A 27,515-nucleotide genomic window follows, 5' to 3' on the forward strand; every position below is an offset into this window, starting at 1 on the left:
AAGCTAACCCTTTGTTTACCCACACGTGGATGTTTTCCTCAACACTTAGGACAAGTTCTCCTCGGCACAGTTCACTTAAGAGGTGATGTTTGGGCAGAGAAGATTAGTTTAAGCTAAATAATGTTTGTTTAATGACGTTTGTTGTTGTTTGTGTTGACAAACTCAGCTACAGTAAGTGCTAGCAGAGTAGCACTCAGCTAAGGTTGTGTTCTGTGTTTGTGTTTTTAAAGTTAAGACAAACTTTATTTAAAGGGTGGTTTTTAACCACAGAAGATCAGCCATAACGCGCCGTCCACGCTTATGCATTTCAATCCTTTTTTTAGTGGTATTTTAAAAGGTATGTGTTTGATTTTGGAAACCAGCTATAAGCTTCTTTTGTTAGATCCAACCGCTAACTGCTAGGAACACGTGCTCGCTCACTTTATGAGTCAGCTGAAGATAATTTATCCAGAAAGGTTGTTAGTTTCCAATCTAGGAAATAATATTTCCCTAAATATTATTTTACTAAATATGATACATAATTAAGAACCATTAAAACCCATTTATCCAAAAGGTTTGGTTCTTATTCAAAATAATATTTCCTTAAATATTATTTTAATAAATAAAGGCAGCTAATTAAACACCATTGAGAATTAGTCATCCAGAAGGTTGATTTTATTCAGCAGATCATTCTTTAAAATATTATTCTACTCGTACTCGTCATCTTCCACTTATCCGGGACCGGGTCGCAGGGGCAGCAGACTCAGCAGAGACGCCCAGACGTCTCTCTCTCCAGACACCTCCTCCAGCTCCTCCGGGTGGAGCCCAAGGCGTTCCCAGGCCAGCCGAGAGACGTAGTCCCTCCAGCGTGTCTTGGGCCGTCCCCTGGGCCTCCTCCCGGTGGGACGTGCCTGGAACACCTCCCGAGGAAGGCGTTCAGGAGGCATCCGGTATAGATGCCCGAGCCACTTCAACTGGCTCCTCTCGATGTGGAGGAGCAGCAGCTCTACTCCGAGCTCCTCCCGGATGGCCGAGCTCCTCACCCTATCTCTAAGGGAGTGCCCATCCACCCTACGGAGGAAGCTCATTTCAGCCGCTTGTATCCGGGATCTCGTTCTTTCGGTCATGACCCAAAGTTCATGACCATAGGTGAGGGTAGGAACGTAGACCGACCGGTAAATTGAGAGCTTTGCTTTTCGGCTCAGCTCTCTCTTCACCACAACGGACCGGCACAGCGCCCCCATTACTGCGGCAGCCGCACCGATCCGTCTGTCGATCTCCCGCTCCATTCTTCCCTCACTTGTGAACAAGACCCCGAGATACTTAAACTCCTCCACTTGAGGCAGGAACTCCCCTCCAACCTGAAGAGGACCAGCCACCCTTTTCCGGTCGAGAACCATGGCCTCGGACTTGGAAGAGCTGATCTTCATCCCAGCCGCTTCACACTCGGCTGTGAACCGCCACAGTGCATACTGTAGGTCTTGGCTAGAGGGGGCCAGCAGGACCACGTCATCTGCAAAAAGAAGAGACGAAATCCACTGGTCCCCAAACCAGACCCCCTCCGGCCCTTGGCTGCGTCTAGAAATCCTGTCCATAAAAGTTATGAACAGGACCGGTGACAAAGGGCAGCCCTGCCGGAGTCCAACATGCACCGGGAACAGGTCCGACTTAGTGCCGGCAATGCGGACCAAACTTCTGCTCCGCTCGTACAGAGACCGAATGGCCCCTAATAAAGGGCCCCCGATTCCATACTCCTGGAGCACCCCCCACAGGGCATCACGAGGGACACAGTCGAATGCCTTCTCCAGGTCCACAAAACACATGTGAAGCGGTTGGGCAAACTCCCATGAACCCTCGAGTACCCTGTAGAGGGTATAGAGCTGGTCCAGTGTTCCACGGCCGGGACCAAAACCACACTGCTCCTCCTGAAGCCGAGGTTCGACTATCGGCCGGACTCTCCTCTCCAATACCCTGGCGTGTGGAGGAGTGTGATCCCCCTGTAGTTGGAACACACCCTCCAGTCCCCCCTTCTTATGAAGGGGGACCACCACCCCAGTCTGCCAGTCCAGAGGCACTGTCCCCGACCGCCACGCAATGTTGAAGAGGCGTGTCAACCATGACAGCCCTACAATATCCAGAGACTTGAGGTACTCAGGGTGGATCTCATCCACCCCCGAAGCCTTGCCACCACGGAGCTTTTTAACCACCTTGGTGACTTCAGCCTGGGTGATGAAAGAGTCCAACCCCGAGTCCCCAGCCTCTGTTTCCACCAGGGAATGCGTGATGGCAGGATTGAGGAGATCCTCGAAGTACTCCTTCCACCGCCCGATAATGTCCTCAGTCGAGGTCAGCAGCCCCCCCCCCACTATAAACAGTGTTGGCAAAGCACTGCTTCCCCCTCCTGAGGCGCCGGACAGTTTGCCAGAATCGCTTCGAGGCCAACCGGTAGTCCTTCTCCATGGCCTCACCGAACTCCTCCCAGGCCCGTGTTTTTGCCTCTGCCACAGCCCGGGCCGCAGCACGCTTGGCCTCACGGTACCCGTCAGCCGCCTCAGAAGTCCCACAAGCCAACCGCAGCCGATAGGACCCCTTCTTCACCTTGACAGCATCCCTTACTGCCGGTGTCCACCACCGGGTTCTGGGATTGCCGCCGCGACAGGCACTGCAGACCTTACGGCCGCAGCTACGGGCAGCAGCATCGACAATAGATGCGGAGAACATGGTCCACTCGGACTCTATGTCTCCAACATCCCCCTGGATCTGGTCGAAGCTTTCCCGGAGGTGGGAGTTGAATACATCCCTGGCCGAGGGCTCCGCCAGGCGTTCCCAGCAGACCCTCACGATGCGCTTGGGCCTGCCAAGTCTGTCCGGCTTTCTACTCCTTCAGTAGATCCAACTCACCACCAGGTGATGATCAGTGGACAGCTCAGCCCCTCTCTTCACCCGAGTGTTCAAAACATGCGGCTGAAGGTCTGATGATACGACAACAAAGTCGATCATCGACCTCCTGCCTAGGGTGTCCTGGTGCCAAGTGCACTGATGGACATCCTTATGTTTGAACATGGTGTTCATTATGGACAATCCGTGACTAGCACAGAAGTCCAATAACAAAACACCACTCGGATTCAGATCTGGGAAGCCATTCCTCCCAATCACGCCTCTCCAGGTGTCACTGTCGTTCCCCACGTGGGCGTCGAAGTCCCCCAGCAGAATAATGGAGTCCCCGGGAGGGGCACTATCCAGCACCCCCGACAGGGACGCCAAGAAGGCAGGGTACTCTGCACTACCACTCGGCCCGTAGGCTGAAATGATAGTCAGAGACCTCTCCCCAACCCGAAGGCGCAGGGATACAACCCTCTCATCCACTGGGGTAAACCCCAACACGAGACGGCTGAGCTGGGGGGCAACAAGCAAACCCACACCAGCCTGCTGCCTCTCCCCGTGGGCCACTCCAGAGTAGAAGAGAGTCCAACCCCTCTCAAGGAGATGGGTTCCAGAGCCCACGTTGTGCGTGGAGGCGAGCCCGACTATTTCTAGTCGATATTTCTCGACCTCCCGCACAAGCTCAGGCTCCTTCCCCCCCAGAGAGGTGACATTCCACGTCCCTAGAGCCAGCCTAAGCATCTGGGGATTGGGCCGCTGAGGTCTCCACCTTCATCCGCCACCCAATCCTCTTTGCACCGGTCCCTCACGGTTCCCCCTGCAGGTGGTGGGCCCACTGGGGGATGGCCTCGCGTCTCTCTTTCGGGCTTGGCCCAGCCGGGTCCCGCGAGGAGCAACCCGGCCACCAGGCGCTCTCCGACGAGTCCCGACCCCAGGCCTGGCTCCAGGGTGGGACCCCGGCTCCGCCGTACCGGGCAACGTCACGTGCCTCGATATTTTGGTCCTTGTGAGGGATTCTTGAACCACTCTTTGTCTGACCCATCACCTAGAACCTGTTTGCCATGGGAGACCCTACCAGGGGCATTTAGGCCCCAGACAACATAGCCTCTAGGATCATTTGAGCACTCAAACCCCTCCACCACGTTAAGGTGGCGGTTCAAGGAGGGGTATATTATTCTATCTATTATATTAATAGAATGTTATTCTATTAAAATAATATTTTATCTGATCTTGCATTGTGAATGGTTGTTTAAAGGTATATCAATTATTGCCAGTTAGGTAATGTTGCATCACTCTTTTGGTCATGATTTCCAATCATCTTTAATAAACTTGTTTATATTGTACATGATTAATATGATTAATCTATCTTTAGTAAATGGATCAGAACCACAGGCTTTTAAGTTAGCTGTAATTAAACCTTTACTTAAGAAACCTTCGCTTGATCGAGATGATTTAATAAATTACAGACCTATATCCAATCTTCCATTCTTATCTAAAATTCTTGAGAAAATAGTTGCTAATCAAATGTGTGAACATTTATACAGCAATGACCAGTTTGAAGAGTTTCAGTCAGGTTTCAGAGCTCATCATAGCACTAAAACAGCTCTGCTGAAAGTCACTAATGATATTCTTATGGCCTCAGATAATGGACTTGTGTCTGTTCTGGTTCTGTTAGATCTCAGTGCTACATTTGATCCAGTTGATCATAATATTCTCTTAGAAAGGCTGGAATATGCTGTAGGGATCAGGGGAACAGCGCTAGGCTGGTTTAAATCTTATCTGTCTGACAGATTCCAGTTTGTTCATGTAAATGATAAATCATCTTTAAACTCCAGGGTTAATTGTGGAGTACCACAGGGTTCAGTACTTGGTCCAATTCTCTTTACTATATATATGCTTCCAATAGGTCAAATTATCAGGCAGCATGGGATAAATTTTCACTGTTACGCTGATGATACTCAGCTTTACTTATCCATGAATCCTGATGAACCCAACCAGTTAGATAGACTACAAGCATGTCTTGAAGATATAAAAACTTGGATGACTTTAAATTTTCTGCTTCTAAATTCAGACAAGACAGAAGTTGTCATCTTTGGACCGGAGTCTTTAAAAAAGAAACTGCTTAGTCAATCACTTAACCTGGATGTATGGAAGCAAATTGTTACCATATTTCAAATGAAAAAGCATTTTCAGAAATGCTTTTTCATTTTAAGAATGCAGCTGCATTATTTGACCCATAAATAAAATTAGTAATCAATCATCCTATTTGCATTTTCTTCTTCATGACTTCACATTTTATGCCGTAATGAAAAAGAAAACAAAGCACACATTGCTTTTTTGTTTTCGTGGTCTGCCCGCAAAGTACTGCCCAGAACTCGAAAACGAAAAAGCATTCCGAGCTGCGCAGCCGCAGAGTGACGTCAGCAGCCGCTCTTCCTCAGCTCCCTGCTGACCGAGCTACCCATCTTGTTCGGTAGGGGGCGCTGACTGGATGCAATCTGCTGGGTTTCCTTAGATAGAAAAACTTTTTATTCAATTTGAATAAATAACTGAATCTGACTGAACTGTTCAATGGTTACGATTAATTGGAATGTATGAACCTGACTGTTGTGAAGAACCTTGAGACGACGTGTGTTGTGAATTGGAGCTATAGAAATAAACTGAATTGAATTACATAGCTCATTAGTCTTCATTATTCTTTAATTCTGCTTGGTAGTTTAGTTGGATTGTTTTAGCAAAGTAAAGAGTTTGTTGATTGAAATATGTTTGACTTTGAGTTGACTTATTTTTGTTAATAAATTCTTGTATTTTAAGAAATTGTGTGAATTAATTCTGTTTGTGTTCAGAGGTTTGCTGTTCAATAACGTCAGAGATTGGCTCATCCCTTTCAATTTTGTATTGGGCTGGTATTCACAGGACAACCCTTAACAGACCGAAATATTATTTAATAAAATATTAAAATACTGATATAAAAAATATATATTCATAATCACGACATATTCTTACAGCTTTCCACTTAGAGTTTCTTCCTCAGTGTGTTGGATAAATACCCACCACAACAGAGTAGAACTCAGGACTTTGGATCAAACAGCTTAAAGCCATCTGAGGTGCTGATAATGTCAGGAGGCGGGCATCAGTCTGGTCCGACAGGAACTCACCAGCGAGGGCACGGTGAACATCTGCACCGACAGGTCGGTGATAGAGAACTCGCGGTCATGGTCATCTCTGATGTAGTCGTTCTGCAACCGTTCATAGTTCTACAAGAATGGGGGGGACAGAGAGACAGCGGTGTGTGGGGGTACAGAAGAAGAAGACCAGTACTCACCACGGTTGGGACGGTGAAGAGCTGAACAGACAGCGACGTCACTGACACCACTCGCTCGTGATCATCCTCCATAAAATCTGTCTGCAGCTGTCTGTAGTTCTAAAGGGGGAGGACATGTTACCTCTGGGTCAGAGGTCACTGCTGTGTTGCCAAGCTCATAACCCTACCTCTTCTAAAAACAGCTAAAACAATAGCTTCCTGTTCCTGATCACAGCAACCAATCAGAGCTCAGCTAACATCAAACAGTTCCTCCACAGAAGAACACCTGTTCGACTGAGATAAAAACCTGCTGCAGCGGAGTCTTCCTGAAGTTCAGGGGTCTCATAGCCTGAAGAGTTCACAGCCTTTGTACTAAAAGTTGGCAGTAGAGAAATTCTGAAACTTGCGGTGCACAAACACATTCAGATGTGGAAACCGTGCGTAGACATGTCACCTCACACGTAGCCTTCAAATATCCCAATCTGCAGTGAATTCTGCGTAACTGCACATGGCGCTTGGACTGACCGCCCCCCCCCCCCTAAAATTCATATGCAAAGGGTGCAGCGCTGGTGGTGTAAGGGTTTACGCATGCGACCCATGTATGGAGGCATTAGTCCTCGACGCGGGCTGTAGTGGGATTGAATCCCAGCCCCTGCGACGTTTCGTTTTCTGCGCTCCCTTCCCCCACTATTTCCACCACTTCCTGTCTGCTTACTGTCAAATACTGATCAAATAAATGCCACTAGTGTCACAAAAAGTTACCCACCACATGTCCAAATAACCATGGCAACGGTGCTGTGACAGTGAAAGATCCAGTTCCTTTTGGTGGAAAAACATTAAGAAAGACTTATCTACATATCATTGTCGGCCCGAACCCATTTAGTTCTACAATGTCTGCAGTGGATCCAAACAGCGCCATCTAGCTGCTGTACCGAGCTCAATCATAGCTCAATGCTGATTATTATAATGAGGTGAACATGTCTCCTATATTTCCATGAGGAAGAAAACACACTATGAGAAGAACTTAAACCATTAAAACCATTTAAGACGTCACGTCAATAATGACCTAGAAGCCTCCATCACTCAGGAGCCTGATGGAGGTTTGGCCCCAACACAACTATTAGAGTTAGAATAGTTATTATAATTATTATTATTGTATAAAGGAATCATGAGCAAACTAGCAGCTATTTCTGGACATGTTTGATTGTCTCCAGCTGGTCCACCTTAGGAACCATCAAACCTGACTTGTTAGGAGTTAATCTGCTGATCTGACACCGTTTTCTTCTCAGTGAGAATGAAAGTGTCCCTCAGATGATTCTCATGCATTTTCTGCTTCTCAGTGCTCAGACCGAGGAGCATTTCCATCAGGTTGTTTCCATCATTTTCTGAGGTGTGTGACGTTATTGAGGCTGAATGTGATTCAGTTTCATCGCTCTGGTTTAAACCATAAAAGCTCATGAAGAAACATCAGGTTTGATGCTCCATGAATTAAACTGAATGGAGTCATATTTCAGTGATTTGTTTTCAGTATTTTAGGGGAGGTTTAGTTCTCTGTAGCATATTATTGTTGATTGAAAACGTTTGCGTGGATTTTGGCACATTTTCATGCAGCGTTCATTTTAGTACATGCTGAGTTGTGCGTAAAACGATGCACCACGAGGTTTTCGTGCGTACGCACGCTTCGTACACAAGGCCGCTGATCACCAATCAGTCTGACCTAACACAAACCAGCAGGTCGGGCAGGGATCCGTTCCCCACAGATCAACCAGAAAACAGGCTTTTATTGTGTCATCACCATTTGGTGGTTCTAAGAACATCAAGTGCAGAGAACCAGCCTGCAGGTACCAGTTTTATTATCAGATTGGTTCCTGGGTCTCTGGACAGTCAGGAAGAAAACATTTGCTGCTTAACTCTCAGGATTGATCATCCTGATGTTCCCCTCAGAACCCAGAGCAGAACACTCCAGCAGCCTCTCATGCAACTGTGTTAAAGGGGCATTTCACCAATTCAATGGGATGCCAAGGACTGGATTACCCTACATGGAACAGGATTTCTCTGAGCAGAACATCCTAGGTTCTTGATCTGAATGTGGCCTTGACTCTAGCCCTGTGTTTGGACCTAAATCTTGACCTGGATCTGACTCTAAAATGGGTCTAAAAAATGGGATCTGAACATGGTTTTGGACCTGGATGTGGATAAGGTTTGGGTCGGGTCAGTTACCTTGGCAAACTGGATGGCAAAGATCTTCTTGAACTTGAGGTCCATGAGGAGGCTGTTCATGAGGAGCTGGTGGTAGATGTTCCGAGCCCCTGCAGAATCATACATGATGTTACCTCGGCTCCTCTTTCAGAACTATCGGACCTTCTGACCTAATTTACATGGTAAAGTGTGTGGACTCTGGTTCTGTTTCCATTAATAGCACTCTTGGTCCAGTTCTTTTTTGTTTGTGCCATGGGTTCTGGTTGTGTTGACCAAAAACTCTTACCTTTCCACATCTTGGAGTCGTTGAGCATCAGTCGGTTAACAAGCGAGGAGTTCTCTCCTTCTGGCCCTTTCTGTAGGCCCACCTGGCACAGGATCCTCTTCAGACCATCTGAAAGACCCAACAGTCAGCAGAACCAATGCTTGCAGCGGGGGGCATTGTGGGTAATGAAGTCCAGACATACCAGAATACTGGATGATCTGTCCCAACCAGCTGAGAGCCTTCAGAGCGAAACACTGATGAGCCACCACAGATGAGTGCATCACCTGCACCCGCAGAGGCTTGGACTGGCGGCTGGTGTTCCTCTGAGGGTCAAGGATCAGAGGTCAGTGACTAGAACCTGCTCATTACCATGACACTAGACCCAGAATCCCCAAAATGAAGAGCCTGCACTGCTTTTACACTACAGAACCTGTCCATCTTCTGTAAACATACAGAGGTAGAAGTACAGAGAAGAACAGGTTGACACTGGAAGTGGGTCAGACTGGGTCAGAACTGAAACCAGGCGAGGCAGCAACATTTAGGAATGAGGTGTAGTGGTGATGCCACTGGTTTTCTAAAGTTTACCAGAACCCTGATCACATGAATCAGACAGTAACTGGGTTTGAGGCCAGAAACTTAACTCTGATCTGGTGCTAGTGAGTCCAGAAAGGAGCCTCTGGCTCCACCCACAGAGCTCTACACTAGAGTCATCCTGAAGTGTGCAGGAAACCAGCATAGATGATTGTGCACATTTCATTCAAGAGGCTGCTTGTCTGGGATCTGGAACTCACCACAATGATGGACTTGGCCTGTTCACAGAACTGATGGTCTCCGAACCGAACCGACTTCCTGCCCTGCAGACACACAGAGAGACGTTAAACCCACACTGTTTCATTTGGACATTTGGACCTTACATCTGTCCCAGTTCTGGATATGGCTAAATTCATATGGGCCAGATGTGACCCACACACCTCATTCCAGTTGTATGTTGAGTTATGGCATCATATGTGTGTGGTATCATAACTCACTCATAATAAACAGGTTCTCTCTGGGTCACATTTGGCCTGAGTGAAACATGGAATATGGATGAGCTCTGAGGGCCAGGTTCCGTGTTTGGGTCAAATCTAGATCATTACACCAATCATTGGGTTGGTTTCCTCACTGTCATTTAAAGGGGACCTATTATACAACATTTACTTTTGGATTGTAGAAGCATTAGTGACCCAAATGGCAGTATAAAAACAATCAGTTAAAAAAAAGAACATTCAGACGTTTTTTGGTTATAAATGTGTTAATTTTCTAGAAAACGCATGGTTTTAAAACCTGTGCAAATCCGCAGATGACAGAAATGTAAGTACTTATTGTTGTGTCTTAAGGGCAGAACATAGTCGGGCAACAATCAGCAGCACGGACTCCTTGTCGAACGTACCAATTTCCTAGATTTCTGGTGACACATTCCTACATTTCCCACACTTTCTGCCATGGCGTCATCAGACGGGGAGGCAGAGCTAATGTTCTGTGTAGCTTTGGAAAAACAACAAGAAAAGAAGGTTTCAAAGGTCATTAAACCAGACTAGGGACTGAGAAGAGGAACACACCCGTCAGTGCGAGGCAGAGAGTGGCCGTGACGTTGCAAGTACTCGTGACTGGCTGCTCGGAGCAGTGTGTCACATATGAGGAACTCAAAAAAGGGGACACTGAGGAGGTGAAATCTCAGAGATCCAAGAATGATTTGTATGAAAAATGTAATTAACATGTCTTGAACAGCCATAGACCTGTCCAAAATGTTTCTAAGGAAATATTAAAGGTCGCCTTTAAACACAGAAGGAGAATGAACATAGACTCCCTTCTCCAACCGGAACCAGTTTTGTCCTGAAGTCCTGGATAAGACTCCTCCATCTTGTGCAACAGTAAGCTTAGTTTACTTCAGATGTTATGTTTCCAGCTTGTTGTTCAGGTTGGTTGAGTGAATATGTTTGTGTTATATCAGGGGTGTCCAGGTCCAGTCCTCCAGAGCTACTATCCTGCTCCAACACACCTGAACTCCCTCAGCAGCAGTCACTCAGTTCTGTAGGGCAGAGGTGGACATTTCAGGTCTAGAAATTGAAAAGCCTGTACAGAGATTAGTGCCAACCGTTTACATTTCCATCTCCACAACACAGACAGGGACTTATCACCTGGTTAGGTGAACAGGATGAAGAAAAACTAGGCAGGGTTTTTACTTTCAGGACCTGACTGTCCACTTCTGCTGCAGAGACCTGCTAACGAGCCGTTAATCATTAATCAAGGTATGTGGGCCGAATGCCACATTTCGGTCCAAACTGGGCCACAGGTTATTTGTTATCTGAGATTCAGAAAGATCATAGGCCCGTTGTTCCCCTCCACTTCCTGTCTATTACGTGTGAGAAGGTGTAGCATGTGTAGTGGACATGTGGTACAGGTCTGGTACAGATGTATTACAGGTTTATAACAAGTGTGGCACAGATGTGGTACAGGTGTAGTACTGACATCTCTGTCGACGGTGGTGGCAAAGCTGACTGCTTCCTTCTGGCTGCAGTTGACAGCTTTTTGCAGCGTGTAGATCACCTGCTCATACGTATGGACTTCATCATTGAACAGCATGCAGTAGTAGGTGTCTTCTCGTTCCCTGTGCCCACACACACACACACACACACACACACACACACCAAAAAAAACAGCATTTAAGTTAGTTGCTGTTCAAGCCAACTTTATTCATAAAGCACTTTAAAATCAATGAGAACTGAAAGTGCTGAACATAAAGGTGATAAATAAGAAACATAATACAATGAATGAATTAAATAACAAGTAGAAGTAATTGTTGTGCCAGACATGGGATGGAAACACCACTGAACTACTCACACCAAGAACAAAAGACTGGTAAAAACTCTGAATCCCTGAATGACAGTTTTTACCCATCCTCCTGCATAGCTCACAGGAAGGAGGAGTCACAGCTGGAATCCCCGTGTATCCCAAAAAGTTAGGTACGGTCTTTGATTGTGCATCTGATAACCGTAAACCAGCTGAAGTTAGTGACCAGCGGTCTTAAACCATTCTGTCGAAGCTCCTGCAGAAAACGGATCTGGGCCAGAGATTTCCCAGTGGAGAGGCATCTCTGATCACATCGACGACGTGGCTTTTTCCCCCTCGAGAAAAGACACAAGGAACAGCAGCCCCCCCCTTTTCAGCTGCTACTCAGAGCAGCCGCCACGCAACTCATCGCCCCTTTGGACCTCCTGTTCTTCAGAACGGTTCACATAAGAGGTTGTGTCTGGGCAGAGAAAATTGGTTTAGAATTAAACAGTTTAAATATTGTTTATTTTACTGTGTTTGATTTGTGGTGTTCAACTGCATGAGTGCTATAAAGCCTCCAGGCCAGTTTATTTGTTTTCGTTTGGTTTGTGTTTTTAAAGTTAAAACAAACTTTATTTCAATGAGTAGTTTAAACGCTGATGGTGTAGAAACATACGGTTGCTTCATTTTATCTCCTCTTCCTAACCTATATTAAATAGGTCTGTGTAGCCTTTCCTTTTGTAAGCATGCTAAATAGGGGGGTTCACATGACGTCGTGGTCACGTGACCACACTTCACGATCGCCATCTTGGGTGGCATCTGCAGCCTGTTTTCGTTGTTTAAGCTGATCAGTGAAGCAAAACTCTGGACCATTTAATTTAACTATGGAGAAAACCTGCTTAGTTGTGGGTTGAGCTGCACCTGTGGGTCAAGACCGATGTTCATTACCATCTGTCAGCTGTGATAGAAAGTGTGAGAAAACAAAAATACTGAGTACACAACGCTGACTACTGCGGCTGAATCGGATATCGAGGGCGGATTTGGATGGCCTGAACCTCACTCACATCCGAGTGTGCAGTGCACATTTTGTGACGGGTAAATAAATATTATTATTGTAATAATATTCTGGAAAGTGGTCTGCCAAGACTGTGAGCTGATCGGTTGATTCTGAGCTGAGCAGCACTCAGCATTGTGACTTACTTCAGTAAGCTGCGCTCTCAAGCCTTGACCAGCTAGATGTAGGCTGCACTTTACCTTTACTGTTATACTGTAAATGTATTATCTAGTAATGTAACTACTATGCAATAAAGGGCAATATTGAACTTAACATGGATTTTTGTCTGTGTTGTGGCTATGAAAAAATTGTTGTGCAGCCAATCGTTTGCACTAAACAAGCCAACAAGCAGTACATCTGGATCCACCTTGTTGATGACCGCAATGTTCTTGGGGTACATGGTCTTATCAGGAGGCTGTAACGACTCTAGATGCTTATCCATGGTCGAAAAAGAAGCATGCAGTGTTGCAATGTTGTGAAGAACGTGAAGCAACACTGAGACATCCAAGATGGCGGACCTGGAGCCTCAGTGATGTCAATGAAAACCCCCCTCTGGTATCCCTAAAGCTAAAACTACATGAAACTACTGAAAGATGCTTAAGTTGACAGCAGAAAATCTGAGTAATCGGACAAATGATCAGAAATAGCAGAAACATCAGCAAGAAAAGCGGTCATCTGAATTTTTCAAATAGGACGACTATGAGGTAAAATCAGCTTCACAAGCTAAACTTACTTTAAAGCCAATGTTAGCTTAAATGCTAACATTAGCATGTGGGCTAACATTAACTTACTCCATTCAATATGTTCATTTAGTGCTACCAGTTAAAATTAACGTAAATGCTAACATTTAAGCTAAATCTGCACAAGGCTCATGTCTCTACCTTGAATGGTTTACGAGAGCCAGCGATTTGAAAACGTGAGTTTAAGGATTTTTTCTTCCGAGTTTTTCTGAAATTCCTATACGTTTCCAATTCAAGGTGTGTTGACTTTGCGCTGCTTTGGGGCGTGTACTGGAATTCTAATTTCCCTTTGGGGATCAATAAAGTATTTTTGAATTGAATTTTCAATTAAATTGTGTTGCCGGAAAACTGTTAGTCCCACGCCAATGAGAGTGACATTTTCTTAATCGCGAAAGAGAATCCTAAGTTTTGATGTATAATTTGTATAGGTAGAGTGAAAGATGAGCAAATGAGGAGAGTTTGTTCGTTTTTTCTCAGGTTATTCAAAACGTAGAGTGTACACTCTAGCAGCACAAACATTCCGACATTGGATTACATTATAAAACTGAAAATCTGAATTTTATTTTGTAAATTTGAATCAGAATTGTAGAAAAACTATAAAAGATATCAAAAAGTTGAATTAAACAATAATAGCAGAAGCCTGTGAAAGCATTTTAAAAGTCGAATGGTGTTTCTAGCTGAAAGTATGCAGAAGTAGTTAAATGGTAAAAACAGTTAAGTTTTAGCGGAATTTTTGAAGTTATCCATTCAATGGGGCAAAAATCGGCAGATAAAGCGGAATATTTTAAAAAGTATAAAAGGTATAAATACCAAAATTCATACCCCAAAAGAGCAGAATGAGCAGAATATTGTTAAATTTGAACGGTTGAAATAGCACAAAGTATGCAGAAGTAGTTAGCGATCCAAAAAAACAGAGCAACTAGAAGAATAAAACAAAAAATAAAAATAGGAACACAATGAGTGTGAATGCCTACGTCATTCACACTGAAAGAAAAACAGGAACCCATGAACTGGCCAAAGGGTTATTAATTTCTAATTATAGAAAATCATAATTTTACATATTTTATTAAAATAATATTTTATTTACCCTTCTGATCCGCACCGTGACTGGTTGCTGAAAACAGACAAACTGTTGTTCTTAGTTTGACCTCATTCCAAATTCCTCAAGACAACCCTTGCTTCTTTATTCACATTGAAACGGGCCATCACTGCACCAGTTTACTGGTTCTGGTTTATTTCTTGGTTCCCTTTTTATAGTTTTCCTCCTTCTTCTCATTTTTACTTAGTAGTCAAGTTGAGTGTTACTAGTCTGTTTAAAGAGTTTGTAGACTGAAGTATTTCAACTTGAAGTTTAATTATTTTGTAAATTCTTATATTTTGGAGAGAAGTTGTGTTTATTCTACATGTGTGCAGGTCAGCCAGAGCTTATTTTGTCCTATAATCCCACCTCATTGGGCCGACAGTCCCTGACACACTGAAAGAGTCAACACTGTAAATATTCAAACTCTGATAATTACTAATTATAATGATTAATAGTTACTGAAAGCCAAACTAAAAGTCATCATTTTATAACAGTAACTATACAGAACATCAGACAGAGAAGAAAATCTAAATTAATATTCCTTAAATATATTAAAAGGATAGTAAATTAAATATAATTAAATGAAAAAAAAAAGTATGATATTTGCTGGTGACCGAGTCTCCATTAATTAAAGGTTACATATAAATAGAGTTGGAATTTAAAGAGTTTATGAGACCAAATTTTTAGCTATCATTTTGAACAAACTTAGTTGGAAGCCCCACATTTAATATATCAGAACTAGGTATATAAAAGTCTAAAGCACATGTGTGTACAATGGGGAAAACAAATATTTGATAAACTGCAGATCTTTAATTCTTCTCACAGATTATCTTCAACTGTGAGCCACAGAATCTAAAACAAAAATCCAGAAAATCACATTGTGTGATTTTTAAGTAAGTAATTAGCATTTTATTTCTTGACATCAGTATTTGATACATCAGAAAAACAAAACTTAATATTTGGTGGAGAAACCTTTGTTTGTCATTCCAGATATCAGACGTTTCCTGTAGTTTGACCAGGTTTGCACTCACTGCAGCAAGGATTGTGGACCAGTCCTCCATATAGATCTTCTCCAGATCCTTCAGGTTTCGGGGCCGTCGCTGGGCAATACGGACTTTCAGCTCCCTCCAAAGATCTTTGATTGGGTTCAGGTCTGTAGACCTTGAGATGCTTCCCCCTGGCTGTGTGCTCCGGGTCGGTCGATGTCCTCCTGGAAGACCCAGCCATGACCCATCTTCAATGCCCTTACTGAGGGAAGGAGGTTGTTGGCCAAGTTTAGACCAAAAAGCTCTATTTTGGTCTCATCGGACCACATGACCTTCTCCCATTCCTCCTCTGGATGATCCAGATGGTCCTTGGCTAACGTCAGACGGGCCTGGACATGTGCTGGCTTGAGCAGGGGGACCTTGCGGCGCTGCAGGATTTGAATCCATGGTGGTATAGTGTGTTACTGATGGTCTTCTTTGAGACTGTGGTTCCAGCTCTCTTCAGGTCATTGACAAGGTCCTGTCATGTAGTTCTGGGCTGATCCCTCACCTTCCTCATGATCATGATCATTGTGGAGAGGTTGGAGTTTGATTGAGTGTGTGGACAGGTGTCTTTTATACAGATAACGAGTTCAAACAAGTGCAGTTAATCCAGGTAACGAGTGGAGACCAGGAGGACTTCTTAAAGAAGAACCAACAGGCCTGAGAAAGCCGGGGTTCTAACTGGTTGGAAGTGATCAAATACTGATGTCATGCAATAAAATGCTGATTAATGACTTAACAGTTGAAGAGAACCTCTGAGAAAAATGAAAGACTTCTACAGGATTTGGAGGAGGGAAAACCTTCACAATCAGCAGCGTATCAAATACTTGTTCTCCTCACTGTATTTGTGGCAGTAGTAGTTTTCTATACTGCTGAGTCTCTAGACTCTACTTCCACTTCTCTGCTAGCTTGCACTCTTTTACTCCTAACTTTTTATCACTTTGACAAAATTATGCAAAATTTGGACTAAAACCCAAGGATTATTCTTATTAAAATTTTTCCTAAAGGATTTCGAATCAAACTCGAAAGCAGGACAAGTTGACGCCAGATAATCAGCACAAGATGCCTCCCTTCACCACAAAGGACTTCAACAAACTCTTACAGAAATTGTCTGTTTTGGAGATGAAAATCCATGGACTAGAAGTGAATGTGGAGGTGAATATGAGGTACAGCGATGATTCAACTCTGCCTGTGATCCCAAACAGTGATATCCAGCTCAACAACTCAGCCGGCAATCAGAACACTGAGAATAAACCAACCAGCAGACCCCCCTGGCATGTTTTCAAAGATACTTTATTGATCCCCAAAAAATCAAGGTGGACGACTCACTGGAAGATCTCAGCAATTAAATAAATTAAAATGGCCAGAATTACAGAGAAATGTCCCCATTTCCCCTGAGAAAAGGAGACTTCGACAGCGAGCTGCTGTCACAATAACTGATAAGAGTGAGACAGCTGGAAATGATGGAGTTCTCCTCCAGAACATATTTGCTCCACTACAGAATGAAAACCAGGAAAATGATCCATCTTCTGAGAACAATAAAAGGTTTGAGAACAACCTTCATTCTAAACAGTTTTCTCCTAAGCTGCCAGAGAAAAAGCGCCTCAACAGACCAAGAACCCTGTAGCTCAGAGAATAGACTTTAAAATACTTCTGTTAGTCTATAAATCACTGAATGGCTTAGCACCAAAATATATTACAGACTTGTTGTCAGTGGATCAACCATCCAGACCTCTCAGGTCTTCTGGCTCAGATTCCACAATTTTGCAATCCTCCAAACATCCTGATTTACATATTTGTATTCGGTAGTACAGTGCTTGGCAGTTGGTCTATTAGATAATATATAATCTGGGTTTTAAATAGTCAGAATCAGTACTCATACTAAGATACCAAAAACTGAACCAGTACCCAGTACATTACTAGGCATCTTCTGCTGAGAGACATCAGGGAATAGAGGTCTGTAGAAACCAACTACTGACTCCTAGAGAACATTGCTGCTCAGTGAGGACCAGGACCTATTTAGCTGCACATCAAAAGGAATGTTGAAGGAAGCAGGCTTCGTTACTCCTTTATGTTGTACCTGAACTATGCAGCTGCAGGATTTATCCCTGAAGTTCTTTGTCTGAGCTTGTAATAAATGACATTTGAGTTCAGTTTAAACAATGGACATTCCTTCTGAACCAATGCTGCACTCCAGCTGTACCTAATCATCTCTGACCTGGAGAGAGAACCCTGATCATGGTCCAGCAGCACAGCATCTCATGAGTGGACTGTAACAGAAAACACCTTGATGGCCACAAAGGAACCAGAGTGGACCTCGGTCTCAGGTTCTGATTGGGCTGATTACAGAACAGCTTCCTGTTCAGAGGAACACTGCTTAAATGCTGGGTGTGTTTGTGAACATACGGGGGCTCCAGGCCTGCAGGCAGCTGGTCTTCCTGATCCCAGGTCAGCAGGTCCACGGCGTACTTCAGGATGATGGAGAAGATGCTGTAACTCCTTGCTACCATGTCAGGAGGCAGCAGACAGACAGGATCCTAAAAAACAGGCAGCAGGGTGAAAAGCTGAGATGATGCTGTGATCTGGGCTAAAACGGGTCAAATACTCAATTACTGACTGTAGTTTTGCTCATGTTCCAGCAGATGGCACTCTGATAGTTCACTTCAACTAAAACATGTCTGTTCTTCTATTAGTGAATAAACCTCGTTTCCTTAAAATGAAGGAAAGATGTGAGCAGATCCTCCCTGAGAGGAACATCTAGAGGAACAGAGGAGACTAAGACAGAGATGGAGCTGATTTCATCTCAAACACCTCAAATGTTACCATGACACAATCTTGCTTTACAGGAACAAACTGAAGACCACCTGAAGACTGAAGCCCTGATTTAAAGTCACACAGGTTCAGTTCCAGGAGCAGATCTTCTGGTACCACCTGAGTGTAGCATAAACAGCAGTCCTACCTCCTCAGCCTCTCTGTTCCGGTCGGCAGGAATGTGCTTCTGACAGTATGGACCCGTCTTCCAGGCCTCAGCGTCTCCACAGTCACAGAAACCTCCACCTCCTGATGTGGTCATCTGAGAAACAGAAAGACTTCCACTCAGTCCGTTTCTACGTCCGCCTTGTTTCTGGATCCGGTTACAGTCGGTTCTGTGTTATCAACAGCTACAGATCTAGGCTTCTGATTGGTTGTCTGATGTCTGACTTTCTAACAGGCTGAAGAGTTGTGTGTGTGTGTGTGTGTGTGTGTGTGTGTACTCACTCTGTATCGATGGTGCTTGTGAACGCTGGCCAGGAAACACTGCATACACAGAACACAGGTGGGGTCAGCTGCACACTCCCTGAACACACAAAGAGGTTCTGGATCAGTCCGGAGCACACAGCAGCACCACATCAGCTGCACAGGTGGGTCCATAAGATGGAGCGGCCCATCTCCAACTGGACAGGGTTGTCTCTAAATGTTGCCCCTCTCAATAATAAAATCATTTTTAATCGAGATCAGAAAATTCCAGAAGCTTGACTCGGTTCTCCTCGCTGAGACTTGATGACAACACTACCATCTTCTCAGCTTCCCCATCATAAAAGGTCTCTTACTGGTTCCTGCTCCACTTTGGAGTATTTAGCTCTAGTTCTGAAGACAAGTAGTTTGTTTATCTGGACTTCAAGCAGAATTTTTTGAACTTTTATCGAAAGTCTAAACACATTTTGATTTGATACCATCTCAACTCGATTAATTGACTTGGTACAACAAATCGATGGATGGACTCATCACCTAGATTTTTTCTAGAGTTCCTAATGCATGAGGTTGGTGTTGGAGTATTTTTGTATTTTTCAGAATTGACATTAAACACATTTGATCAAAAGACCAAATATCTGTTCTGGAAATGATTTCACACACAAACATTTTAACTCGAGCATCAATTCTTACCTTTACCTTGGTTTTTATGATGTTTTATGATAAATGGTTGATTTGATACCACTCAGTCCAGTTTTAGAACCAACCACAGCACAGAGACAGCCCGGCTCAGAGTGGTCCATGACGCCATAGAAGGTCCTGTCCTTTAAACAGCTGATTTTCCTGCACCCTGGTGAACATTAGCTAGCTTGCTTCTCTTCCTGTTTAACTGGTAGAACGTTTTCTGTTTCTAATGGTAACTTTGAACCTGATAACGTTCATGTGGCTGAAGGTGTTCCACAAGGACACGTTTTTGGTCTTCTTCAGTTTAATTCATTTATGACTGCATAAGGCTCTGTCATTAGACAGGATAGCGTATCCTATGGCTACGCTGATGACACACAGCCGTACATTTCTGTCCCCACTGACATTAACCTTGTGAACAATCCCCTTGAACAGTTTCACTCATGTCTGGCAATGAGAACAAAACTGAGATTTTCTTTCTAGGATAACCTCAAAAACAACGTATCCTTTTTTCAGTCCCCTGTTGTTAATCCAGTTATAACATGCTAACCCCGCTAGCATGTTATAACTGGGTATGACTTTGCATTGTGACCTCTATTTTCAGAAAAACATCCATATTTCACATACTGCATTTAATCACTTTAGGAACATATCCAAGGTCAGATCCTTGGTGATAACCTAATTCATGCCTAGACTTGGAGTAGATTAGATTACTGATAAACACTCTTTGCTGGAACATTGGAACAGTCATTAAATAAACTTTAACCCAAACCAGAAGGTCTGAAGGTCTGAGGACATCACTCCCACCTGACTTCCAGTTAAACATAGAGTTGATTATAAAAATCTAACCAGTTGGTTTAAAAGCTTTAAATGATCTGATCCCTTCCTGTTTTTGAGAATATATTCCAGAATCGCCTGTATGGTCTTCAAGTTCTTCTTGTTATTCCCAGAATTAAATCTCTAACCTGGACAGGTGTGTCTCTAATCTGGTCAGAGGTGCTTTGTCTAGGTCACCCAGTTACCTGCAGGAGTAGGTGGGCTCTCCCACCTTGAACACATGCCCACACAGTGGAGACGACTGGTTGTTCTCCTGCAGGAGCGCCAGGCCGGCCGCTGGCTCGTCCCCTAGCAGGAGCCACTCCAGAGGAGCGAGGAGCAGCAGCTGACAGGCTAGCTCCTCCCTCTGCTCCTCCCTGCTGCCACTGCCTCCACAAGGCCCCTGGCAGAGGATCCTGGGAACGTAGGTGGCCAGGTGGTTGTAGACCTCCTTCTGCAGGTCGGGAGCTGCCAGCCACCGCTGAGGAGGAGCAGGAGAAAGGTTACAAGTAGAGACCGACTGTGTGCTAATCAATCACATGTTTAGCTTATTTATGGCCCCACCGTAGTAGAGACCATTGTTCCTGGTGTCACAAGCATGACAGGAACATCAGTGATACGGGCATTACAATTAAAACCTCCCAGAAGTCTGAGACACACAGATACAAACCAAAAATCATGAGGAACATGTTGAGAACTCCATGTAAGAATGTTAGGTTCCCCGCATTACATCAACACATCCAGCTTGTCTAGTGTCTTCAGATGGTTTTTATGGACTTCACAAATACACTGAAGGGAATGTTAAAAGGTTCTGTTGGATCTAGATGAATCAGAACTGCAGCAGCTCTACTCGATGATGCAGACAGAGCTGGACTCAGGTGAGCTGAGCTGGGTCCAGAATGACAGCGAGACGTGATTAAATTATCTCCATTTATCTCCAGTGCTTCCTTGCTAATCTCCACAACCAGCTCTTAGTTCCTCATCCACTATAACTGATTGTTTCATAACCAGTAATTAATGGTTTCATCCGTTTACTTGATTTGATCTTCATCATTTTAGAGGTCAAAGGTCCACCTGACTATATGAGAAGGTCTCTATAAATAAAGTTTGACTGTCCCACAGCTGACAGAAAACATTTACAACACTGCTTTCTTTAATGCAGTTAAACTTCAGAATGCTAGAGCACCTTCAGGTCTGAGGACCCTTCTGATGAGCAGCACCAAACACCTGAGCTTCTCCTCCAGGTCCTTCTGCAGTCTTCTGCTCTGGGTCAGTCAGATTGATAAGGCAGGGATTAGCTAGAGACAATGAATAAACTACCAAGCTTTTAAACTCCCAGAAATGAAGCTCCAGAGCTTCATCAAACTTCAACTGGCCATCAGCAGCTCAGTAATCCGCTTAGAGCTGTTCACACAGTGACACACTGACCTGGATCCAGCCGGCGCTCTGAGGTAACCACCTGATAACCGCTAGCTCCAGACCAGCATGTCACCTCTGATTCTGATCCACGTCCACACCAGTTGTTGGATAGGTTCTGCAGAATCATATATGTTCAAGCAAGGAAAAACCTGCAGAACCCCGCACTATAACTGACATATCCTGTCCTGTCGTAACCCTCACACCAACAAACACCACAGCCATCACTCATAGAACCTCACAGGTACGGGTCAGGCACACTTCGACATCCAGGACCCCAGATGGAGCTCCGGTCAGACATCCGGCCTCGTCCAATTCCAGCAGAGTCTGCTAAACCTGAACCATGAGGAACCCTGAGGGACCCTGAGGGACCCTGAGGAACCCTGAGGGACCCTGAGGGACCTGGGGATCAAACCACCGACTCCCCCCTGATCCAAAGTCTCTTAGGACACTGTGGGGTGGTTGAAGGAAGGTGTGCTCAGCAACACAGCTTGTTGTCACTCACAGGTGTTACCATAGTAACTGACATCTGGCCCACAGGTAAAACGGTTCACACCTGAACAGGTTAGTTTCGTTGTGTGTGACGTCACCTGCCGTTCAAACACACCGAGCCGTAAATAAGAACCTTCCTCCCCCTGAATGTGTGCAAGAAGCTCCGCTGCGGTCAGGGACATCTGGCGCTGACTGCCACCAGTTTGTCCAGATGTTCCCGTTTCAGCGGCGTTAGCTCCTGAGCTGAAAACACGCCAAACTGGGAGAGATTAACCCGAAACAGGAGCCACACCGGCGGTGTGAGCCCGGGCTAACACTCCGGAGGACAGCACCAAGTCAGCGGGACACACAGGTTCTAGAGCCACTCACCGAGGCCGTGTCTTTGGGGGAAAAGTTCATGAAGTCAGCGCACAGAGCGGACGGTGGATCTCTGTCACACTCCGCCATCTTTCCTCCTTCTTTCTGGTTGAAAAACAACCGGAAACGGAAACTGTTACGGTGGAGGAGGATCGTAATTTACACCCTCCGCCCCCATCACATTAAGGCGGGGCTTATGCAAAAACGGGGCGTGGTTATTCATTATATGTTTGGTTATTTATTTAATTAAAAAAAGTGATAAACAAAAACAAAAATTAAATAAATAAATCAGAAGCTGAGCAGCAATACGACCAGAAAAACTGACACTCCATATGGACCAGAACCACTGCCACCTGCACTCCATATGGACCAGAACCACTGCCACCTGCACTCCATATGGACCAGAACCACTGCCACCTGCACTCCATATGGACCAGAACCACTGCCACCTGCACTCCATATGGACCAGAACCACTGCCACCTGGACTCCATATGGACCAGAAACACTGCCACCTGCACTCCATATGGACCAGAAACACTGCCACCTGCACTCCATATGGACCAGAACCACTGCCACCTGGACTCCATATGGACCAGAACCACTGCCACCTGGACTCCATATGGACCAGAACCACTGCCACCTGGACTCCATATGGACCAGAAACACTGCCACCTGCACTCCATATGGACCAGAAACACTGCCACCTGGACTCCATATGGACCAGAAACACTGCCACCTGCACTCCATATGGACCAGAACCACTGCCACCTGGACTCCATATGGACCAGAAACACTGCCACCTGGACTCCATATGGACCAGAAACACTGCCACCTGCACTCCATATGGACCAGAAACACTGCCACCTGGACTCCATATGGACCAGAAACACTGCCACCTGCACTCCATATGGACCAGAAACACTGCCACCTGGACTCCATATGGACCAGAAACACTGCCACCTGCACTCCATATGGACCAGAACCACTGCCACCTGGACTCCATATGGACCAGAAACACTGCCACCTGCACTCCATATGGACCAGAAACACTGCCACCTGGACTCCATATGGACCAGAAACACTGCCACCTGCACTCCATATGGACCAGAACCACTGCCACCTGCACTCCATATGGACCAGAAACACTGCCACCTGCACTCCATATGGACCAGAAACACTGCCACCTGGACTCCATATGGACCAGAAACACTGCCACCTGCACTCCATATGGACCAGAACCACTGCCACCTGGACTCCATATGGACCAGAAACACTGCCACCTGGACTCCATATGGACCAGAACCACTGCCACCCGCACTCTATATTTGACCACAACCACCAAGGGTGCATTCAGATGTATAGATAATAGTTGTAAAAACATAGAAAAAGACAATGGATAGAAGGTAGACCTCCACCAAGGCAGCAGGGTTATTGACCATGTCAGCTTCTATACTGAGGAGGTCTGATCTGGATGACTTCTGGCCTCTGCAAGTCAGCTGCTGACAGGTGAGGAACCATGCGGGAACTAAGTTGTCTCACAATGGTCTGGCAATGATGAAGGATCCTTCAAAAAACTCCTGGACCCAGATGGTGCTTCACATCACCACCAACATCTCATCATCTGTTCCTTGTCCTACAACCCACCTCAGCATTCGACACTGTTGATCACTCCATTTTATTAGAGCGCCTGGAAAACTGGGTCGGCCTTTCTGGTACATCACTCAACTGGTTTAAATCCTACTTGAAGGACAGGGATTTTTTTGTGTCAGTAGGTAACTTTACATCAGAGACACAAAAATCACATGTGGCGTTCCACAAGGGTTCATCTTAGGGCCCCTCCTATTCAATATCTACATGCTCCCCCTAACTCAGATTTTGATAAACAACAACGTAAGTTATCATAACTATGCAGACGACACACAGCTATACGTTACGATGTCACCAGGTGACCATGAACCCATTCAAGCGCTGGGTAAATGCTTAGAAGAAATCAATGCATGGATGGGCCTAAATTTTCTTCAGCTGAATCAAAACAAAACTGAAGTAATAATCTTTGGACCAAAGGAAGAGTGTTTAAAAGTTAGCACACAGCTTCAGTTAATACAGCTAGAAACCACCAGTCAGGCTGGAAACCTGGGTGTAGTGATGGACTCAGACCTGAACCTTCAGAGGAACATAAAGACAGTAACAAGGTCATCCTTCTATCACCTAAAGAACATCTCCAGGATTAAAGGACTAATGTCTCAGCAGGACCTTGAAAAACTAATTCAGAATCAGAATCAGAATCAGAAAAGCTTTATTGCCAAGTACGTTTTTGGACATACAAGGAATTTGTTTTGGCGTAGTCGGTGCAATACAATACAAATTAAACAGTATAAACATATCTACAATATAATATAAATATATGTGCACAGTTTTAAGTGAGTGAGAGTAAATATAGAGCAGTATAAGATGCAAGAGCAATACAACAGTGCAGGTGATCATTGTGCAAGTAAAGCAGGAGTCCAAGCTGAGCGTTAATGTAACACATAGAGTTACAGGTTACAGGTGTCCTGTCAGCAAAAAAAGGGGGGGTGTGGGGGAAAGGGACAGTGTCAGGGTGGTTTCCGGGCTTTGTTAACCAGGCTGGTGGCAGATGGGAAAAAACTGTTCTTGTGGCGTGAGGTTTTGGTCCGGATGGACCGCAGCCTCCTGCCAGAGGGGAGAGTCTCAAAGAGTCTGTGACCAGGGTGGGAGGGATCAGCCAGAATCTTCCCTGCCCGCTTCAGGGTCCTGGAGGTGTACAGTTCCTGGAGCGACAGTAGACTGCAGCCAATCACCTTCTCAGCAGACCGAATGACACGCTGCAGCCTGTCCTTATCCTTGGCTGTAGCAGCGGCGTACCAGATGGTGATGGAGGAGGTGAGGATGGACTCAATGATGGCTGTGTAGAAGTGCACCATCATAGTCTTTGGCAGGTTGAATTTATTCAGCTGCCGCAGGAAGAACATCCTCTGCTGGGCTTTCTTGATGAGGGAGCTGATGTTTGGCTCCCACTTGAGATCCTGGGAGATGATGGTTCCCAGGAAGCGGAAAGATTCCACAGTGTCAATTGTGGAGTCACAGAGGGTGATGGGGGCAGGTGGTGCTGGGTTCTGCCTGAAGTTCACAACCATCTCCACTGTCTTTAGAGCGTTGAGCTCAAGGTTGTTCTGGCTGCACCCGTCCAACAGACGGTCCACCTCCCATCTGTACGCAGACTCATCACCATCAGAGATGAGTCCGATCAGGGTGGTGTCGTCCGCAAACTTCAGAAGCTTGACAGACTGGTGACTGGAGGTGCAGCTGTTGGTGTACAGGGAGAAGAGCAGAGGAGAGAGAACACAGCCTTGGGGGGAACCGGTGCTGATGGTCAGGGAGTCAGAGACGTGCTTCCCCAGCCTCACGCGCTGCTTCCTGTCAGACAGGAAGTCAGTGATCCACCTGCAGGTGGAGTCGGGCACACTCAGCTGGGAGAGCTTCTCCTGTAGCAGAACTGGGACGATGGTGTTGAAGGCAGAGCTGAAATCCACAAACAGGATCCTGGCGTAGGTTCCTGTGGAGTCCAGGTGCCGGAGGATGAAGTGAAGGGCTAGGTTGACTGCATCATCTACAGACCTGTTGGCTCTGTAGGCAAACTGCAGGGGGTCAAGGAGGGGGTCGGTGATGTCTTTTAGGTGTGAGAGCACAAGGCGCTCAAAGGACTTCATCACCACAGAGGTCAGGGCGACGGGTCTGAAGTCATTAAGCCCTGTGGTCCTTGGCTTCTTGGGAACAGGGACGATGGTGGAGGACTTGAAGCAGGCTGGCACATGACATGTCTCCAGTGAGGTGTTAAAAATGTCTGTGAAGACTGGAGACAGCTGATCAGCGCAGTGCTTCAGGCTGGCTGGTGAGACAGAATCCGGACCAGCAGCTTTCCGGGGGTTCTGTCTCCTGAAGAGTTTGTTGACGTCCCTCTCCTGGATGGAAAGAGCCGTCCCCGGCGTGGGTAGGGGGCTGGTGGGGGGAACTTCAGGGTGGGGGTTGGAGGTGCCAAGGCCCCTCTTGAGGTTGGAGAGATGGGGGTGGTGGATTGTGGCTGCAGCTGTTGGGGGGCGTCGTGAGGGATGGTTGCAGGACTGTCCCTTTGTCTTTCAAAGCGGCAGTAGAACTCGTTCAGGTCGTTGGCGAGGCGTCGGTCGTTGATGGAGTGGGGGGCTTTCGGCTTGTAGTTGGTGATTTGCTTGAGCCCTTTCCAGACAGACGCAGAGTCGTTGGCTGAGAACTGGTTTTGGAGCTTCTCAGAGTACAGTCGTTTGGCCTCTTTCACTGCCTTGCCAAACTTGTACTTTGCCTCTCTGTATATGTCTTTGTCCCCACTCCTGAAGGCCTTTTCCTTATCCAGTCTTAACCTTCTGAGTTTAGCTGTGAACCAGGGTTTGTTGTTGTTGTAACTCACCCTGGTGCATGATGGTACACAGCTGTCCTCACAGAAGCTGATGTAGGAAGTCACAGCCTCTGTGTACTCGTCCAGACTGTTGGTAGTAGTCCTGAACACATCCCAGTCTGTACAGCCTAAACACGCCTGGAGATTCTCCACAGCCTCACTGCTCCACTTCCTTGTCGTCCTCACAACAGGTTTGCAGAGCTTTAGTTTCTGCCTGTATGCAGGAATCAGGTGGACCATGATGTGGTCGGATTGGCCCAGTGCAGCACGTGGGACGGCGTGATAAACGTCTCTGATGGTGGTGTAACAGTGATCCAGAATGTTGTCCTCTCTGGTCGGACATTTTATAAACTGTCTGTATTTGGGGAGTTCGTGGGTCAGATTACCTTTGTTAAAGTCGCCAACGACGATTACTAAGGAGTCCGGGTTGGTCCGCTCCACACTCAGTATCTGGTCGGCGAGCATGCGCTGTGCGACCTGCAGGTCGCTGTGCGTTCATGCGTTCATCTTTAGTAGAATTGATTACTGCAACGGTGTCTTCACAGGTCTGCCTAAAAAGTGGATCAGACAGCTGCAGTTGATCCAGAACGCTGCTGCCCGCGTCCTCACTAGAACTAAGAAAGTGGAGCACATCGGCCCGGTTCTAAAGTCCCTACATTGGCTCCCTGTAGCTCAGAGAATAGACTTTAAAATACTTCTGTTAGTCTATAAATCACTGAATGGCTTA

General features: G+C 45.8%; 1 protein-coding gene across 5 annotated transcripts in view; it reads right to left on the minus strand.

Annotated features, from left to right (window-relative positions):
* Window positions 1–22,467, minus strand: part of ubr2 (ubiquitin protein ligase E3 component n-recognin 2) — a 37,741-nt gene extending 15,274 nt beyond the window's left edge. For 2 of the 5 annotated variants that reach the window (XM_047351407.1, XM_047351404.1), the window contains exons 1-11: window positions 22,353–22,467; window positions 20,282–20,556; window positions 18,603–18,681; window positions 18,304–18,417; window positions 17,751–17,881; window positions 11,139–11,277; window positions 9,422–9,484; window positions 8,833–8,953; window positions 8,652–8,759; window positions 8,387–8,475; window positions 6,021–6,119 (exon numbers count right to left, since the gene is read on the minus strand). In XM_047351407.1, the coding sequence (XP_047207363.1) occupies window positions 6,021–6,119; window positions 8,387–8,475; window positions 8,652–8,759; window positions 8,833–8,953; window positions 9,422–9,484; window positions 11,139–11,277; window positions 17,751–17,881; window positions 18,304–18,417; window positions 18,603–18,681; window positions 20,282–20,556; window positions 22,353–22,430 (1,296 nt within the window). In that variant the 5' untranslated portion in view covers window positions 22,431–22,467. Of the gene's footprint in view, window positions 1–6,020; window positions 6,120–6,187; window positions 6,287–8,386; window positions 8,476–8,651; window positions 8,760–8,832; window positions 8,954–9,421; window positions 9,485–11,138; window positions 11,278–17,750; window positions 17,882–18,303; window positions 18,418–18,602; window positions 18,682–20,281; window positions 20,557–22,352 lie in introns of all 5 variants that reach the window. The other 3 variants (XM_047351408.1, XM_047351405.1, XM_047351409.1) reach the window with 2 other exon arrangements.
* Window positions 22,468–27,515: the final 5,048 nt, after the last annotated feature.

This window comes from Girardinichthys multiradiatus, chromosome 22 (genome assembly GCF_021462225.1).
Source record: "Girardinichthys multiradiatus isolate DD_20200921_A chromosome 22, DD_fGirMul_XY1, whole genome shotgun sequence".
Taxonomy (NCBI): domain Eukaryota; kingdom Metazoa; phylum Chordata; class Actinopteri; order Cyprinodontiformes; family Goodeidae; genus Girardinichthys; species Girardinichthys multiradiatus.